We start from the raw sequence: 16848 nt of genomic DNA on the forward strand, positions 1-16848 counted from the left end.
CTTTAGACAATAAAATGAGATTTTTAATTCTTCAGGATACCTTTTAAAAATTGAGATTTAGGTTGAGAAATAATAGGCTAAATAGTCCTCCCTCGTCTATCAGTGAATATCCTGCTCAAGGGATAGCGCTAGGAACTGCGGGGAATACAAGGATGAGAAGGTGTCTTCTCCATGCCTTCATCCATATCTTCAAGGAGCTCACAATCCAGTTGCGGAAACCGCATAATCATGTATTCACTGGTCTTTTCCGACTGTGAGCGAAACGCAACATTAACTAGCTTAGGCCACAAGACGCATGTGGAATCCAATAAATGGTAAGTGCCTGGGCCTCAGGTACAGCTGGAACCAGGAGCTCCAAACTAACAGGAACATCCTATCTCATGGAAAACGTGGATGCCACCAGCGGCCACATCTTTACAACTTAGGCTTTAGTCACTGGGGACCCTGGCCTGTCAGCCCTGAACCCACACCACTGGGAAGTGACTCATAATCACCTCTGGCCCTGTAAATTATGGCTGGGGTGGGGTGAGGAATTTGAATGGCTGAGCTCACAAAAGAACAGGGAACTCCTGTTGAAATCAAGTGAAAGATAACAGTTTTCTGACTCATAGGGGCTCTAATTCAAAGAAAAGTATGTGATGAAGGGGTTTGCTGGGCAGACAAAACAAGTGTCTACCATACATGCAGCATAGCAAGACAGATATTCCAGGACAGCACTGGCAAACAGTATGGTACAGAAGTAATGACCAAATGAATGGTGCAAAATATTGCATTTTCCTGCCCGGGAGAGAACCCTAAACCTTAGGAGCAGCTTCTACTCAGAGCTGGGTCTGTATACACACACTCTGACTTCCCACCACATGAGGGGTGTGGAGGTGATTAGGGTGAAATGAGGGGTAGTTAGCACACAGAGAACCATTGCTATTCCACACCCCAACAAGGTGCAAGCACAGGGAGTTTAGTCTGGTTTGTGTTGTTTGAGGGCCATCGAAGCAGAGATGTCTGATAAGCAGTAGAAATGGGGTGATGATTGTAGCTCTGAAATTCCATGGCAGGGGCTTCTAACACATATTTAGCCATTGCTTTCACTGAGGCTCAGAGGGTTGTGCCCAGTATCCAGAGAAGGATTTCAAAATTTTCAAGGACTATAAAATAAAGGGATACGCTGAGAAAGGGGTTTCTGGAAATTGAGAGTGCCAATTTGCTCCGAAGCAGGGAGCAGGCACCCTATTTCTGAGACAAAGGAAACAGAAGTAGTTTTTTTCCACCATCGATGATGATGTCAATGGGGTAGAAACAGGATAGCTCCTGGTTTTCTTGTTTCTTAATCGATATAATTTAGACTTTAGATTTTCATGAAGAATTTCTTAGCTATTTCTTAGTTATGTGATCTTGTCAATGCTGCTTAACTAAGGATGACAATTGTGGCTAATTGCCTAAAAGATTCCCCCCATCAGTGTTATATGTGAGAGAACACACACACACACACACACACACACACACACACATCCCTTGAATATTAATTTGATGTCCTCACTTAAATTACCTGAAATAATTCCTAAATGCTTGAAAGCACAAAACCCTCTTCATCTAGTTCCTATCTCAATCAGACAAATATTTTAAAGCAGATTCAAAAAATAAACTATACTAAACTTCTTACTGGAAAAAAGTCACTTCTAGACAGAAACCAAGCCAAAGTAATTTTAGCTCAAATTGGTTTTCCTGGAAAAACTGGAAACACAGCCCTGAAAAGAAATGTCTTGGCGACTTTACAAATTAACACTCAAAAACTAACAAGAGCAGCCTAAATATCCTTTACTTCAATGATTCTCAAATACTAGCATGGAAAGAATCTTGTTTAACAGAAAAGCTTGTTAAAATTCAGATTCTGGAACCTAGCCTGTAGATCTAAACAAGACCTGAGTTGTTTAAGTAGAGAAGATTTGAAGATCACAGCTTAATTAACTCAGAAAAAGACCAATGTAGAGATTTACAAATTAATAGGATAGAACAAGGAATTGTGTTTGGGAAACTATGTCCTAACCCACTCCAGTAGAGCCATCTGTCTTAGTATTGTGGGACAACCTGGTACAAGGCCCAAATCCAGCATTTTGTGTGTGACTTTGAGTAAATAGTTCACTGTCTTTGGGTCTCAATTTTCTTTCCAATAAAATGAGATCAGATGATGCTTTAGTCTGCTTGGGGTCCTATAGCAAAATACCATAAATTGGGTAGCTTATAAGCAACAGATTTTTTTTTTTCTTACAGTCCCAGAGGCTGAGAAGTTTAAAACTAAGGCATTAGCAGATTTGGCATCTAGTGAGGGTCGTGTGGTTCATAGACAGTACCTCCTAGCTATGACCTCACATGGCAGAAGGGACTATCTAGCTCTCTGGAGTTAAAGCCACTAACCCATTAATGAGGGCTCTGCTCTCATGACTTAATCACCCCTCAAAGGTTCCCATCTCCTAATACCATCACCTTAGAAGTTAGGATGTCAACATATGAATTTTTGAGGGACACAGGTATTCAGATACAATATCAACTGCTCTTAATCTTTTTGAGATTACAAACTCATAAAATTATTTAATCTTTTCTCCAGAAAAATACACAAATGCATACTTTTGCACACAAATTTGGGATGGTCACTTTTTTAAACACAATTTTGGGGGGGGTCACATTTTTGCACACAAATTTGGGAGGGTAACAGCTCCCTTAAAATGCTTTCATGAACTTCATATGACAGACAGTAGCTCTTGGAAGGGAAAAATGGGGTAATGGGGTTCATCCGAATCTGTGTTTCATAAGCCCTTGTCCAATTCATATTTGTCCTTGTTGAGGAGTCATATCGCTTTTTGTCCTCCACTCCTTGCCCCATGTTAGGAATCACCATTATCACCAATAAGTGCAACACAGAGTAAGCGCTGGCCACTTCGGGATGCTGACGACTCCTCCAAGGTTGGTGACATTATCACCATTTTACAAATGAGAAAACTGAGGTCTATAAAAGTGAAATCGTTTGCCTCGGTCACATGACTAATAACAAGCAGGACCTGGATACTTGATCTCAACCTTTTAACTTCCATGGCAGGGTTTCTGGGTCTTGGCACTGTTGCCGTTTTGACCTGGATAAGTCTGTATTGTGAGGGTGCTGTCCTGTGTGAACAGTGTGAGATGCTTTGCAGCATCTTTGTCTTCTACCCATTAGATACCAATAGCACTCCTCACCCAAATTTTAACAACAAAAAATGTTTCTAGAAATTGCCAAATGTACGCTTGGGGGAAAATCTCCCCCATTTGAGAACCACTGCTCTATGGTATAGTCCCCTGACATCACTACCATAGTGAGCTGCTGCGGCTGAAGTGAAACCGTCGAAACTCTGAAGTCTGGTAGGGCAGGAGAAGGCTGAATACCATCATTCTAAGGTTTCATATACATCAGGCAAAGAATTTCAGGATGAAATAAACTGTTATTGCAGCTTCATGATTCTATACATTCGTAATTTCTAAAAGCTCTACCGTTAGGGTTTCTTGTGATGGTGAATGCTCACATGCAGCTGAATCACTCTCAAATCTGGGTATCAAACAGCATAAAGATGTTGTTCCTTTGAAAAACATAAGAGTTGAAACAGGCCCATAACAACACAATTCTCAGTTGTGTAATGTCTGACAGACCAAGATCTGAAGAAATACAGCTGGGGTTAGAAATGGGATTTTAGACAGTCTTGGTGTTGTGCTTAGCGAGGTTGCTCTGTGGCTTGGCACAGAGGGGCGGGAGGCAACAGGAAACGAGCACTTTTTCACTGCCGCTACATACCCTCGGCTTCCCAAAGTATGTGAGACAGCTGCTGTATCCTGTTCTGTGGATCATGAAATTCCGTACCAGGAAAGTCCACATGGGATCCTGTCAGTATCAGGCATGGGGTTCTGTGATGTGTTTTCAACAAACACTCTGTTTAAAAGTAATCTTGTAGCATAAACCAGGAGGATGTAGTTTCATGAAGCTGTTAAAGTATTTTAGAAAAACAAATAAATGCTCTGCTACATGACTCCACTAATGTTAGTTGTATCTCTTCAGAAAGATAATTGAGGTTGAAATCTTGATCCCACATATAAAGGTTCCTAAGGGACATACTCAGGCAGCACATGATTAAATATTTACAACATGTCATGTACTGTAATCAGAAAGAGGGCCTTGCCCTTGACTAGCTTACGGCTTGGAGAGGGGATGCTCAATGCCTGAGAAGTCAGACTACGGCAGTGATACACTCAGGTGCTTCGGGGCCACACAGGCTAGGCAATGTGGTCATCAGCTTTAGTCTGTTTTCTGTTGTTTCCAACAGAATGCCTAAAACTGGATAATGTATAACGAAGAGAAATTTATTTCTTACAGTTATGGAAACTAAGTCCAAAGTCAAAGAGAGGCTGCATCTGGCAAGGTGGGGACTCTGCAGAATCCTGAGGTGATGCAGGGCATCACATGGTGAAGGGGCTGAGCATGTTAGCTTAGGTCTCTCTTCCTCTTCTTATAAAGTCACCGATCCCCCTCCCATGATAACTCATTAATTCATTAACCCATTAATCCATAAATCCATGAATGGACTAATTCAATCACAAGGGCAGAGCCTTCATAACTCAATCGACTCTTAAAGGTCCCACCTCTCAATACTGCTTCTTTGGGGATTAACGTTCAACATGAATTTTGGAGGGACAAACATTGAAACCATAGCATTGGGATGAAGAAAGACTCCCTTTGTAGGTGAAGTCTAACCTCAGACCTGGAAGATGAGTAGGGCCTAGCTAGCAAAAGTGGGAGCACATGTGTAGGGGCAGAGAGGCAGCCAAGGGGTGAGCATGATGTCGACAAAGATGCCTGGATGGGAAAGAGGCGAGACTGGAGCACACTCAGGGATGGCAAGTGGCTGCAGCAGGGTGAGGGGAGGGAGGGATGGGGTAGAGAGGTCATGTAGGAACGTATGCAGGGCTGTTTCAAGGCTTCTGCAGACCTGGATACTTTTGGAGACCCCTTTATACAATATATTAAACATATTAAAATGTACCACAATTCCACATAAGTGGTTTATACATAATGATGACTTGAATTGCAGGTGACTATTTAATAACATATTAATTTGTTTTTTAGTTTTCTTTTTGTATTTCAGAGCCAGTATTTTTTTTTTCCAGATAGCAGTCATTTTAAAAGGGTCTTGCAAAGCTGGTAGGCTCTAGGCACTGTGCTTTTAAATGATAAAACAGACTTGGCTTTTGTGCTATAAGCCTTCAAATTACATCCCTCTGCCCCAGTATCCAGTCTCATTTCCCCTGCTCTCTGGAGTTTTAGTAGGGCATGTGACCTTTTGGCTGGACAATCCGTTCCTAGTTCCTTTTGCAGCAAGTAGCAGCCATGAAACCAAAGTTTTGGCTGTTGAGATGTGCGCAGAAGTGATGTTTGAAATTTTCAGGTCACATTCTTAAAAAGGAAGCTGGCTGTCCTCCCTTTGCCTTTCTCCATCCCTGTGGGGTGGAATGTGAGTGTAGCAGTGGTGAAATAACTTTAGCCGTGTAGACAAGGAAAACCTCAGTGTGCATCAAAGTCACCTGGAGGGCTCGTTAAAACACCGATCTCTGGATACCATCTTCAGAATTTCTGATTCCAGAAATGATTCTGGGAACCATTTCTAACAAATTCCCAAGTGATGCTGCTGCTGATCAGGGACCACACTTTGAACACTAGTGCCCTAGGGGATGATGGGGTGGCAATGGAGGAGACACCTGGGTTTCCAGATTATCTTGTAGGATAGATCTGCTTTCTACGTGGACTGCTCAGTTACCCCCATAGGACAGAAATAAACCATTATTAAGTTTTTTGAACCACTGTAGTTTTGGATCAGTTTGTTATAGCAGCTGACTCTATAGCAGCTAAGTCACGTTTGGAAAATTGAACTTTACCAAGGGAGGCAGTATTGTGTAGTGGATGTGTATGGGGCCAAATAACATGCATTTGAATCCCAGTTCTGCCACTTCCGAGCTGTGTAATCTTGGGCATATAACCTTGTGACTCAGTTTTCTCCTCTATTAAATAGATCCAGAGGGACAAAGTCACCTAGAGCTCATCCCATTTCTAGACTATATCCAGTACCAGGGCCTAGAATTCTCCCCTGCCCAGTAGCCGTGAGCAGGCTTCCAAGGTCTGCATGGACTTTTCTGGCTTTATCTGATGGCTGACTATAGCTTCCAGGTACCCTTGGTCTGAGATGTTGCCAAGGGGTGGCTGTGGGACAGTGGTGTGGGTAGAACTCAGATGGGCAGGCTGGAGTGTACTACATTAGACATGAGGCCTCTCTGGCATGTGATGACACAGCAGAGGGTGAGGAGAGATGGAGGTGAATCACAGGCCAGTGGCACACTGTCCAAAGAAGTCACATTCAGGTAGCATGGAACAACCTATGAGTGTGACGAGAATTTTAATTTTTTTTTTTTTAAGACACAGGGTCACGTTCTGTAGCCCAGGATGTAGTGCAGAGGTGCAATCATAGCTCATGGCAGCCTTGAACTCCTGGGTTCAAGCAATCCTCCCAAGTAGCTGGAACTAAAGGTGCATACCACCGCAATGGCTAGGTTTTATTTTTTGTAGAGACGAGGGTCTTGCTCTGTTGCCCAGGCTGGCCTCAAACTTCTGGCCTCAAACAATCCACCCACTTCTGCCTCACAAATTGCTGGAATTACAGCAAATCACTGCCTTGCAAATTACAAATTTCAGGGATTACCGGTGTGAGCTATTATGCCTGGCCAGAATTCTAAATTTGAGTCTGGCTTTCCAGTTGTCATGAAAGTATATTTGTTAAGTTAGGAGACTAGAACATATTTAATAGTTTGATAGCTTGATTTATGATTTTAAAATATTTAGACACTGGCATGGAAACTTCCATTTGAACACCTGCTCTGCTCTGAAAATTTAGGGGGGGTGCTGGGTACCTTGTCACCCTGGCATAAGAAATAAATGTAACAACAGATAAAAAAAGACTCAATACACGGCTTGGCACATATGGTATATACTCGATGACATTGATAATGATAATGTTTATGATTCTCCTGAAATCTTAAAAAGGAAGCTGGCTGCCCTCCGTTCATCTTCTCCATCTCTGTGGGCTGGAATGTGGACGTAGTAGTGGTGAAATCACTCCTGAGGGAATTTTATCATAACCTTGACACTAGGAAAGGACAAGATGGCACAAGAAAATTAAATGAAGTGGGCTTTGCTTATGATGCAAAAATCTTAAATAAAATATTAGCAAATCGAATCCTACAGTCTATCTGTCTTTAAGAGGATAACATATTGTGACCAAATTGGGTTTATCAGAGGAATACAAAGATGATTCAACTTTCAAAAATACATCAAATGTAACCTACTACATTAACAGTTAAAAAAATCATTCATATAAAAATCTTACTAGAAATAGAAATGTCTCTAACTTATAAACGATGTATTAGAAAACTATAACAAACACTATATTTGATGGTGAATTATTAGAAACACTAGGGTAACATTGGGACTATTTATCAAATCAGTGACCACAGAGGAATGAGCTTATGGTCATTCTGAGGAGGGAGAGAGGCCAGCCGAATGGAGAGTTCCAACACGTCTGCAGCTGTGGAAAGAAGTAAGCTTGGTGGGAAGGAATTTGTGGGTGACCCATAGGCGAGAGTGGAAGGCATGGAATCAGATGAGCTCAATGAGGGAGAGAGAGTTAGGGTGAGAAGAGAACCGAGAAGAGAAGCCAGGACCACCATAATAAAGGAACCATGACGCTGGGAGCCAGAGAATGAGTCTGGAAGGGAGCAGACAGAGAAACAGAAGCAACGGGAAACCTGGAGGGAAACAGCACTGAGGAGGAGTGTGTTCTTCACTGAGTCAAAGTAAAGAGGGCAAGGATTGAGGAGTCACAATCTGCTACTGAGAGCTACTGCTGACCTCAGCCAAAGCTGTTTCTGTGGAGCGGGGAGAGCTAAGGGCAGCGTGCGTGAGCATTCAATGGGACAATCGGAAGAAGCAGCAGAAAATGAGCACTTCCACCAGGAAGGGGAAGTGAGCTGTGTGTAGGCACCACGAGAAGAAGGTGAAGTTCCAGGGGAGTTTTATAAGGGTGTGGTGAAATCAACATTTTTGTAAGTCCGAAGGGGAGCAACCAGTGGAGGGTAGAGAGACTGACAAGAGACAGCAGAGAGCAGATGACTGATGGGGCAAGTTCCTGCTGAAGGTGAGAGGAAAGAGATGCTCACAAAAGTCACTTGCTGTTTCACCATGGAAAAAAAAATGAAATAATTTACACTGCCATTCACTTATTAATTCAATAAGTATTGATTAAGTATCTACTATGTCCCAGGCACTGACCTGGTGCTGGAAATACGATAGAAAAAATTCCCACCCTATATTATGTAAGTTCGGTAACTTAGAAGCAAAACCATATCTAGAAAAAAATAAAAATTTGGCCCCTGTCAGGCCAGCACTAAAGGAGGTGTTGGAGGAAGCGTGTGTGACTGCTGGGCACTACAGTCTCTCAGCAGGAAAGCTGCTCATCTCGAAGGCAATGCAGAAAGTGGCAGCTGAGACAAGGATCCAGAATTTGAAAATACCCTCCTACCATATTCTATCAGAGAGTCCTTTAGGACTATGTTAATGTGAGAGAAAAAAACTTTATTTCAATGACAAGTTTTAAGTATGAATGATTAGGAGAGTCTCCTGCAGACTTGCTGTGCTTAATGCACTCAAAGCCTCAATAAAGACAAATGACAATAAGCAAAAAGAGATGACATATGCTTATTTATATCAGTAAACTTGATATTGAAACCTTCAACCCTCTGAACTGGTTCTTTTCTTTCACCTCTCCCGCCCCTGCCCCCACCAATTTCATTCAGATACAGCCTAGCTGGACCAAATCCATCAAATCATCCTCATTCTTAATCCTCATCAGAGTTCTTAAAGTCATTAACTATCCAAATTGATTTTGAAATAGAAAGAGAAAAGCAGAGAAGGTGTGTTTCGACCTTTCTCCTGAAACACTGCCCTCAGGGACCTACTGGGAAAGACTCCTGGACATATGACCCAGAACTACAATACATGCTAGAAGAGGTATATGCTATGTAGCTAGAAAGGAGAAATGCTAAATTCATGAAAAGGGATTCACAGAAAGGTTTAACAGAAAGGGCCTTTGAAGTAATTGACCGGGGACTTATTTGACAAGATGAAAATAATCCATCACAGGGCTACCTGATGGATGTTCGGCTTAGTATCCAAGTGTCCTGAAAACCCACCTAACATTTTTTTTCCACTATGCCATGTTACCATATTCCCATATTGAGTTATACATGACTTTTCCAGTGAAGAATTGAGAGAATGACTTTTCTGAAAAACTTCCCACATGGAATGGATAAATGAGCACGTGCACCAAAGAAGATGTCAACATCAGACTGCCAATCTCTAATACTGTCTATAAGACAAAAAGTTCTGAAGTGAAAAGTCATCTTTGTTCTCTCTGTGGATTGTTCAGGTTCCTTGCTTTCCCCTGACCCTCATTTTTAAGACTGACCATTTTTTGGAACAATTTTAGATTCATGGCAAGTTGGAGTGAAAGATACAGAGATTTCCCATGTACTCCCTGCCCCACGCATACATGGCCTCTTCCATTACCAAAATCCCCCACCAGAATGGTTTGTCTGTTACAATTGTTGAATGTACACTGACACATCATTCCTCAAAGTCTGTAGCTTACACTGGCGTTTCACATTCTACCACTTTGGACAAATTTATAAGGACACAGATCCACCATTATGGTATCATGTAGAGAGTTCCACTGTCCTAAGAATCTTCCGTGATCATTTATTCATTCCTCCTTTCTCCCTAACCCTGGCAACCACTGGTCTTTTTAACTGTCTCCATAGTTTTGCCTTCTCAAGCATACCATAGTTGGTAGCATATGGTATGTAGCCCACTTCTGCTGGACTTAGTGATACACGCTTAAGGTTCCTTCATGTGCTTTCATGGCTGGATAGCTCATCTCTTTTTAGCATTGAGTAATATTCCATTGTCTAGATGTACCACTGACATCTACTTTAAACCTTCTGCCCATTTCATTTTTACCTTCTAACCATTTCATTACTAAAAAACAAAACAAACTCTGGAAAGGAGTTTGTTGATGAGAAAACACTGAAATTATGATTTAAATTGAGGAATGGAGATTTTCTGTGGATAATTATCTATGTTCCACTTTACCAAAGAAAAAATGAATTTCAAGTAGTACATAAAGCAATTCTCCTTAAAAAATGTGGGAATAAAGAGATCAGTCCTGGGTACTGGAAATATATGTATCTCTCAGAAAAACCTTGCCCCAAAATGCATCAGACTGAGATGAAATACTCTAGGGTATATTAAATTTTATTCTAATATTGAAGGGAGAAATAAAGGAAGGAAAGAAAAATGAAGCACGATGAAAAATAAGGTGATTGAGAGAGAGAAAAGAGAGAGAAACTTGTTAACTACAGGACTTTCTGAGCAAGATATTTTTCTTCCTTACAAGTTAGAAGCTATTGAATAATTCATGCCAAGCGTGGAAAGGCTGTCTTTTCCCTGGGTGATGTATAACTAAGCAGGAGAGAGCTTCGAGTGGGTTCACCACATCAGCCACCACTCTTGCTTCTGAGCACAGGGTGCTCTCCTCTTGAGCTCAGCTTCTGCTTTTGCAGCCAAGCATCCTGCTGCTGCTGCCTGCCTGCCCACCCGCCTGGGCTTGCAGCCCGCCACTTTACTTTCCAGCCCTGATACCAGCTGAGAAGTCTCCCTGCAGCTGCTAGTGCCTGCCTAGGACCATGTGTGTGGATGCTGCTTGGGAGAAGCGGACACTTGCTCCTGGCACTGATCCCAGCTGAGTTTCTCCTGTTGATTTCTGGACCACTGATGCTGTTACTGAGGAGGTATTTCCTGGCATCCCTTCCTCTGCGACACCGGCTAAGGACCAGCCCAAACGCAAGGTACCCTTCAACCCTTTCCCATGGCATTTTTCCTCCAGCTGGGATATCTCCTTTCTCCTGGAGCTAGGGGCTCCAGCTGGCAATATTCGCCCCGCTGTGTGTGTGTGTGTGTGTGTGTTGGGGGAGAAGAGACTGTTTGGGGTATTGCTCTGTCCTAGGGCTTCCCCGATGCCTGCTGAATGTAATGCAAAGTGGCCTTTCCCCTGGATCTGGAGACATTTCCGAGGCAGGCACCTGTCACCTACCACCCCCGTCCTCCACGAGCTCCCTTTCTCCCCCTCCCCCAGCCCATTATTCAGCTTCAGCCTTTTGTGTCAGTGGCAGAGGGCTGAAGGGATGTCTTTGCCCTTCTGACAGGCAGGAAAGTGTCAGGATGGACCGCGCTGCCAGAAGCCGACGCTAGCGAGGGAGGTGTGAAGAGTTGGCCAGAATGACCAACTCCTCCTCCACATCCACCTCCTCCACCACCGGGGGCTCGCTGCTGCTGCTCTGCGAGGAAGAGGAGTCGTGGGCGGGCCGACGCATCCCGGTGTCCCTCCTGTATTCCGGCCTGGCCATCGGGGGCACGCTGGCCAACGGCATGGTCATCTATCTCGTGTCTTCCTTCCGAAAGCTGCAGACCACCAGCAACGCCTTCATCGTGAACGGCTGCGCCGCCGACCTCAGCGTCTGCGCCCTCTGGATGCCGCAGGAGGCGGTGCTCGGGCTCCTGCCCGCCGGCTCTGCGGAGCCCCCCGCGGACTGGGACGGCGCCGGTGGCAGCTACCGTTTGCTACGGGGCGGGCTGCTGGGCCTCGGACTCACGGTGTCCCTCCTGTCCCACTGCCTCGTGGCCCTGAACCGCTACCTGCTCATCACCCGGACGCCCGCCACCTACCAGGCGCTGTACCAGAGGCGCCACACGGCGGGCATGCTGGCGCTGTCCTGGGCGCTCGCCCTGGGCCTCGTGCTGCTGCTCCCGCCCTGGGCGCCGCGGCCCGGCGCCGCGCCCCCGCGCGTGCACTACCCGGCGCTGCTGGCCGCCGCGGCGCTACTGGCGCAGACGGCGCTGCTGCTGCACTGCTACCTGGGCATCGTGCGCCGCGTGCGCGTCAGCGTCAAGCGGGTCAGCGTGCTCAACTTCCACCTGCTGCACCAGCTGCCCGGCTGCGCCGCCGCCGCCGCCGCCTTCCCGGGCGCCCCGCACGCGCAGGGCCCCGGCGGCGCCGCGCACCCGGCGCAGGCCCAGCCCCTGCCGCCCGCGCTGCACCCGCGGCGGGCGCAGCGGCGTCTCAGCGGCCTGTCGGTGCTGCTGCTCTGCTGCGTCTTCCTGCTGGCCACGCAGCCGCTGGTGTGGGTGAGCCTGGCCAGCGGCTTCTCGCTGCCGGTGCCCTGGGGCGTGCAGGCGGCCAGCTGGCTCCTGTGCTGCGCCCTGTCCGCGCTCAACCCGCTGCTCTACACGTGGAGGAACGAGGAGTTCCGCCGCTCAGTGCGCTCAGTCCTGCCGGGCGTCGGCGACGCAGCGGCCGCCGCCGTTGCCGCCACGGCCGTGCCCGCAGTGTCCCAGGCGCAACTGGGCACCCGCGCCGCCGGCCAGCACTGGTAACCCAGCCGGGGCCCGAGGGAAGCGGAGATCCCCGGTTTCCAACGTCCTGGGTCACCGTCCCCTCCTTCCCTCCTAAGGCATCCCCTGCCTGAACGAAGACTCCCGCCGCGAGGCCCAATAAACCCGGGGAAAATGTGGCCTTCGACCCCAGCGGGCTACCTGAACCCAGGCCTCTCCCTAAGTGGGGCGCCCGAAGTCATTTTGGACGGCCACCTGATTTTTACCCTTTGTTTCTGTGTTTTAGAGAAATCCTAAAGTCAAAACACCAGGGACTTCAAGAACTTGCAAACTGGCGTTTTAAAATAACCGGTTAATTTATTTCGACACTGTTTCTGAAAAAGAGCTTTCATAATGTATAACCCTTGCCTCTTTCATCGTCTTATTTGTGAAGCGCCTTGAGTGTGCATGAGCCAAAGGAAATAATATCGAAGAAGGAAATCAGTATGTAGAAAGTATTTTAGAAAGTAACCTGTCTTTGATGATGCTTCTCTTACCATTTAGTTTTTGTGTATTAACCTGGAACAGTGAAGCCCTAGGTGTGCCCACCAGTATGAGTTGCCATTAAGACCTCAAGCCCTTTATTCTTAAAAGGGTTTTTTATTAAGTCTTTCTCGAATGAGGTAGAATCTTAGCCAGTGAGAAAACAAATTATTTTATGTTCCTTTTTTTTTTTTGCACTCCTAAGACTGAAAATTGACGTCGAGCGTTAAAGTGAAAATTTTCCAGTTTGATAATTGATGGTCTGAGCCAGCACTGGAATTTGGAAAACAAATAAGGTGATTATCTATTTTAGGTACCGTTTCACAGTTTCTATAGCATGCACACTTGTTGCTACCCTCATTTTGTAACCAATTTATTTGCCTTATGAATGTGATTGCAGCTTTGAACATTCTGTACTATAATGGTTGCTAAGGAGAATACTTTCTTCTGTTTTCTCTTTAACATTTAAAATATCTAAATGCACATAATATAATTAAACACGAATAATACCATGACTGCATAGCTAATATTAGCTGCTATTGCATGCTCCTAGATGCTAGAACTTATTGGGCATGTGGTATACTAAAGCAATACCCGTTAGACAAGGACATTTTACTTCTTCCAGACACCAGAAGAAATGGCCTTCAATTATTTGAAGAGACACAGAGACACCTCTGGCTACCTAGAATTCTTCCTGTCTTGACCCAATTTATGAGAAAGCTCCCAGTTGGGACTTTATCTCACAAATGGAATCACAGTCAAGATGGATCAATAATATGGTTTGGCTCAGCAAAGCCAACTGTGCTCTTTTAGGGTTTAAACAAGCCACATGTTAGAAAGCAACACTGTTTTTATGTAGTTCATATATATTACCATGACATTTAACATTAATATTGTATATGTTGAAGGAGGTGTAACTCAGTCATATGTAGTGAACAGTTCAAAATGGAAATGTGTTCTAAAATGTGTTATTTGAGATTTGTCATTTTCATTTTCGGTTTACTAAATTTACTTAGACATATTTGAAATGCAAAATTGTGTAAAATCACCTTATCAAATTAAAATGGGAAAAAGTAATTTTAATAATCATATATCAGCATTCTGACTACTCACCACATCAAATCTGGGCCCAAACAGCCTCAGTTAACTACGTAATTCGGGAATGAAACCAGCTTTCTTTGTTGCATTCCTGGGCAATTTAAGCCAGGACGTTAGGAACACTTGTGCATTTGAATAATTATGGAAGTTGGGACGTGTTAAGGAAAACAAAACAAATATGTTCATCACCAATAATCAGCTGTCATTTTATTAATCTATCCCTTTCGTGCATGCGCCATTTCTCTCCTACGAAGGTTTCATCTGTTCACATTTTCCTTGATTCAAATATTAAAGTTCAGACAACTATTCTGAGTTTTTTTCTTCTGTCTCTGGTTTTCTTGCATAACTCCTTGAGAACATTATAACAGAAGATATGGTATTCCAAAGCACTAGTGATGAAAGTAACTTCTTTTTATTTTTATTTATCTAGTTTTATTTTTAATTTCTAAAATTATTTCTACTTTATATCGTTGAATAAGGCCCACATACCAGCATTAAAGAGAAATAGGTAAAATTTCCTTTCTGTAAGTGTTGGGGAATAGATTGCCACAACAGCAGAGAGCTGAGAATTTTCCTTTTGGGGCAAGGCTGGAGGGGGGATGCTTTTCTAAGTCTCTGTCAAAAAGGTGTTCTTTTAATCAGAATTTTATCTCTGTTTCTCACTGTAGATGGCTGCAAATGACTTCCCCCGCTATTCCTATAAACATCTGCCACACATATGAAGTCAGCTATCCAAGTGTATACCTTGTATCTTGCAATGTTTCTGGCTAGCACTGAGAATCATCTTATGCTGGCTCCATGACGTATGGGAGACCTATTTTAGATTAATTTACTGGTAATTAACTCCCCAGGACTGATTCACTTTTAACTTCAAGGTAGTAATGATGTATCTAAAAATGCCTTACCAGGGTACTTAGCTGTGAGTGTTGGAGTTATTGCCTTTACAAATTAGTTAACAGATATCGTGTTTTTATTTAAATGAAACCACATATTATCCACTCAGGAATAAAAAATCCTAATTGCCGTCATGGGCTGTCTTATTTTGCCTTTTCTACTTTTTTCTACCCTTAGATATATGCCTGTTAAGACATATAGCACCTGCTTCTATTTCCCTTGCATTTTAAATGGCTAAATTCTAGGACGTAAGAGGTATTACCCCGAGCACTTCCCTTCTTCCAAAAATGTAGTATGTGAATAAACAAGAATTCTGTTTTTCACAAAAGCATCTGCAGGTGATCTTTGTTTAAACAGGACAGGGAGAGTTCCAAGGTCAGACAAGTTTTCCTGTGTCTCAGAAGTAGAGGGAAAGATTTCTTCAATCTGGGTTTTTTTTTTTTTTCAGGAGGACCCAGTTGGAGAATAGAGTGGGGCTGAGGAAGGGTAAAGGGGCTTATTTTAATCCTTAGATAGAGAAAGTCCTTGAAAAGATCTGCTTGTCAATGGAACGTCAGTTTGCTTTAAACTCATGGGGCAGTGCAACCTTGTTCTTCTGTTAATAACCTCATTGGTCAACTTCACTGTCTCAAGAGTGACCTTTATTCTGTCTCCCGGCCTTCAGACAATGCTCATCCGCCTCTTTAGTAGTTCTAGGAGCTGACTCGACAAAGGACATCAGTGGCATAAGTTCAAGAACATTGAGAAAAATTATAGATATCTGTTACTTTTGGGGCCTGTCCTAAAAGTTTGTGGGTTGCTGGGCAAGAGTGGAGCTCCAGATGGAGTTCTCAGTCCACAGGAACAAGGCAGGGAGACTTTCTTCCCCACTCCCTTTTAACAACTCAAGGGTCCTCATGCATATTTGTATCACTTAGCCCACAATTCCAAGTTCTGCCTATATCTTTCCCTCAGCCAGCCACCTTGCCCACTTCTGGGACCTAATGGTGCACAAACAGGGCCAGAGCATGCCCTGGGAGTGGCTTCGAGCCATTTGGGTGTGGAATTCCTGGGTTCTAAGTTCTAACTCCTGCTGAGGGAGGCACAGGCTCTGAGTGGGTGCATTTCATTGGGATTCCTTTCCCTTTGGGAAGGGTAGCCAGCAAAGGGCAGAAGCAAAGCTTTAAGGCCTAAGACCCGGGCTAGGTTCCCATATTTTCTCAGGGCAATACTGCTTTCAATACTGCTTGTACATAGGCCCTCTCCAGCATCCTTTCCTAGCCCCTCCCATCTTCAGGGACTCCTTAAACAGGTGCTACACACAGTTTGCTCAGACACTTAATTGCCAGGTCTGTTCCACAGACCCTGGCCCAGCGATGGATGAAAGGAGTACTCAGACACAGGTATGCAGTGTAAGAGCAGCTAGGGGACTGCTGAAGAGTGCGCAGCAGTCCTGATAAGCTGGAGCTGCTCGTTTTTATTTAGTACGGATGTAATGCCAAGAACCTGGAGCAAACACAATCAGCAGGTAATTAACATTATTGTTCCCGCTTACAGGGAGCAGTCACACACAAGGATGGTCAAAGGTCGGTTTCTGGACAACATGGGTAAACCTATTCCTCGCCCTCTGCCTCAAGGTAAGAGAACAGCTGCCTTCAGCTTATTCTTCCCCCGAAGCTTTGCAGAGCCTTCCGACCTTTCAGAAGGACTGCTTCTTTCCCTATAGCTTCTCCCACCACTCTGGCCAATCCCCCACACTTAATCATATCCTGCCTAATGCAACAGGT

The 16848-nt window shown here is 44.4% G+C and overlaps 1 protein-coding gene across 1 annotated transcript; it reads left to right on the plus strand.

The window, feature by feature from the left end:
• Nucleotides 1-10660: 10660 nt before the first annotated feature.
• GPR88 (G protein-coupled receptor 88) lies at nt 10661-14494 on the plus strand. The gene is made up of 2 exons (XM_064371072.1): nt 10661-11025; nt 11383-14494. Exon 2 carries the CDS (start codon nt 11456-11458, stop codon nt 12608-12610), a length of 1155 nt encoding a protein of 384 aa, XP_064227142.1. The 5' UTR covers nt 10661-11025; nt 11383-11455; the 3' UTR covers nt 12611-14494.
• The last annotated feature ends 2354 nt before the right edge of the window (nt 14495-16848 follow it).

This window comes from Aotus nancymaae, unplaced genomic scaffold (genome assembly GCF_030222135.1).
Source record: "Aotus nancymaae isolate 86718 unplaced genomic scaffold, 86718_ANA_hifiasm-v0.15.2.pri h1tg000117l, whole genome shotgun sequence".
Classification (NCBI taxonomy): domain Eukaryota; kingdom Metazoa; phylum Chordata; class Mammalia; order Primates; family Aotidae; genus Aotus; species Aotus nancymaae.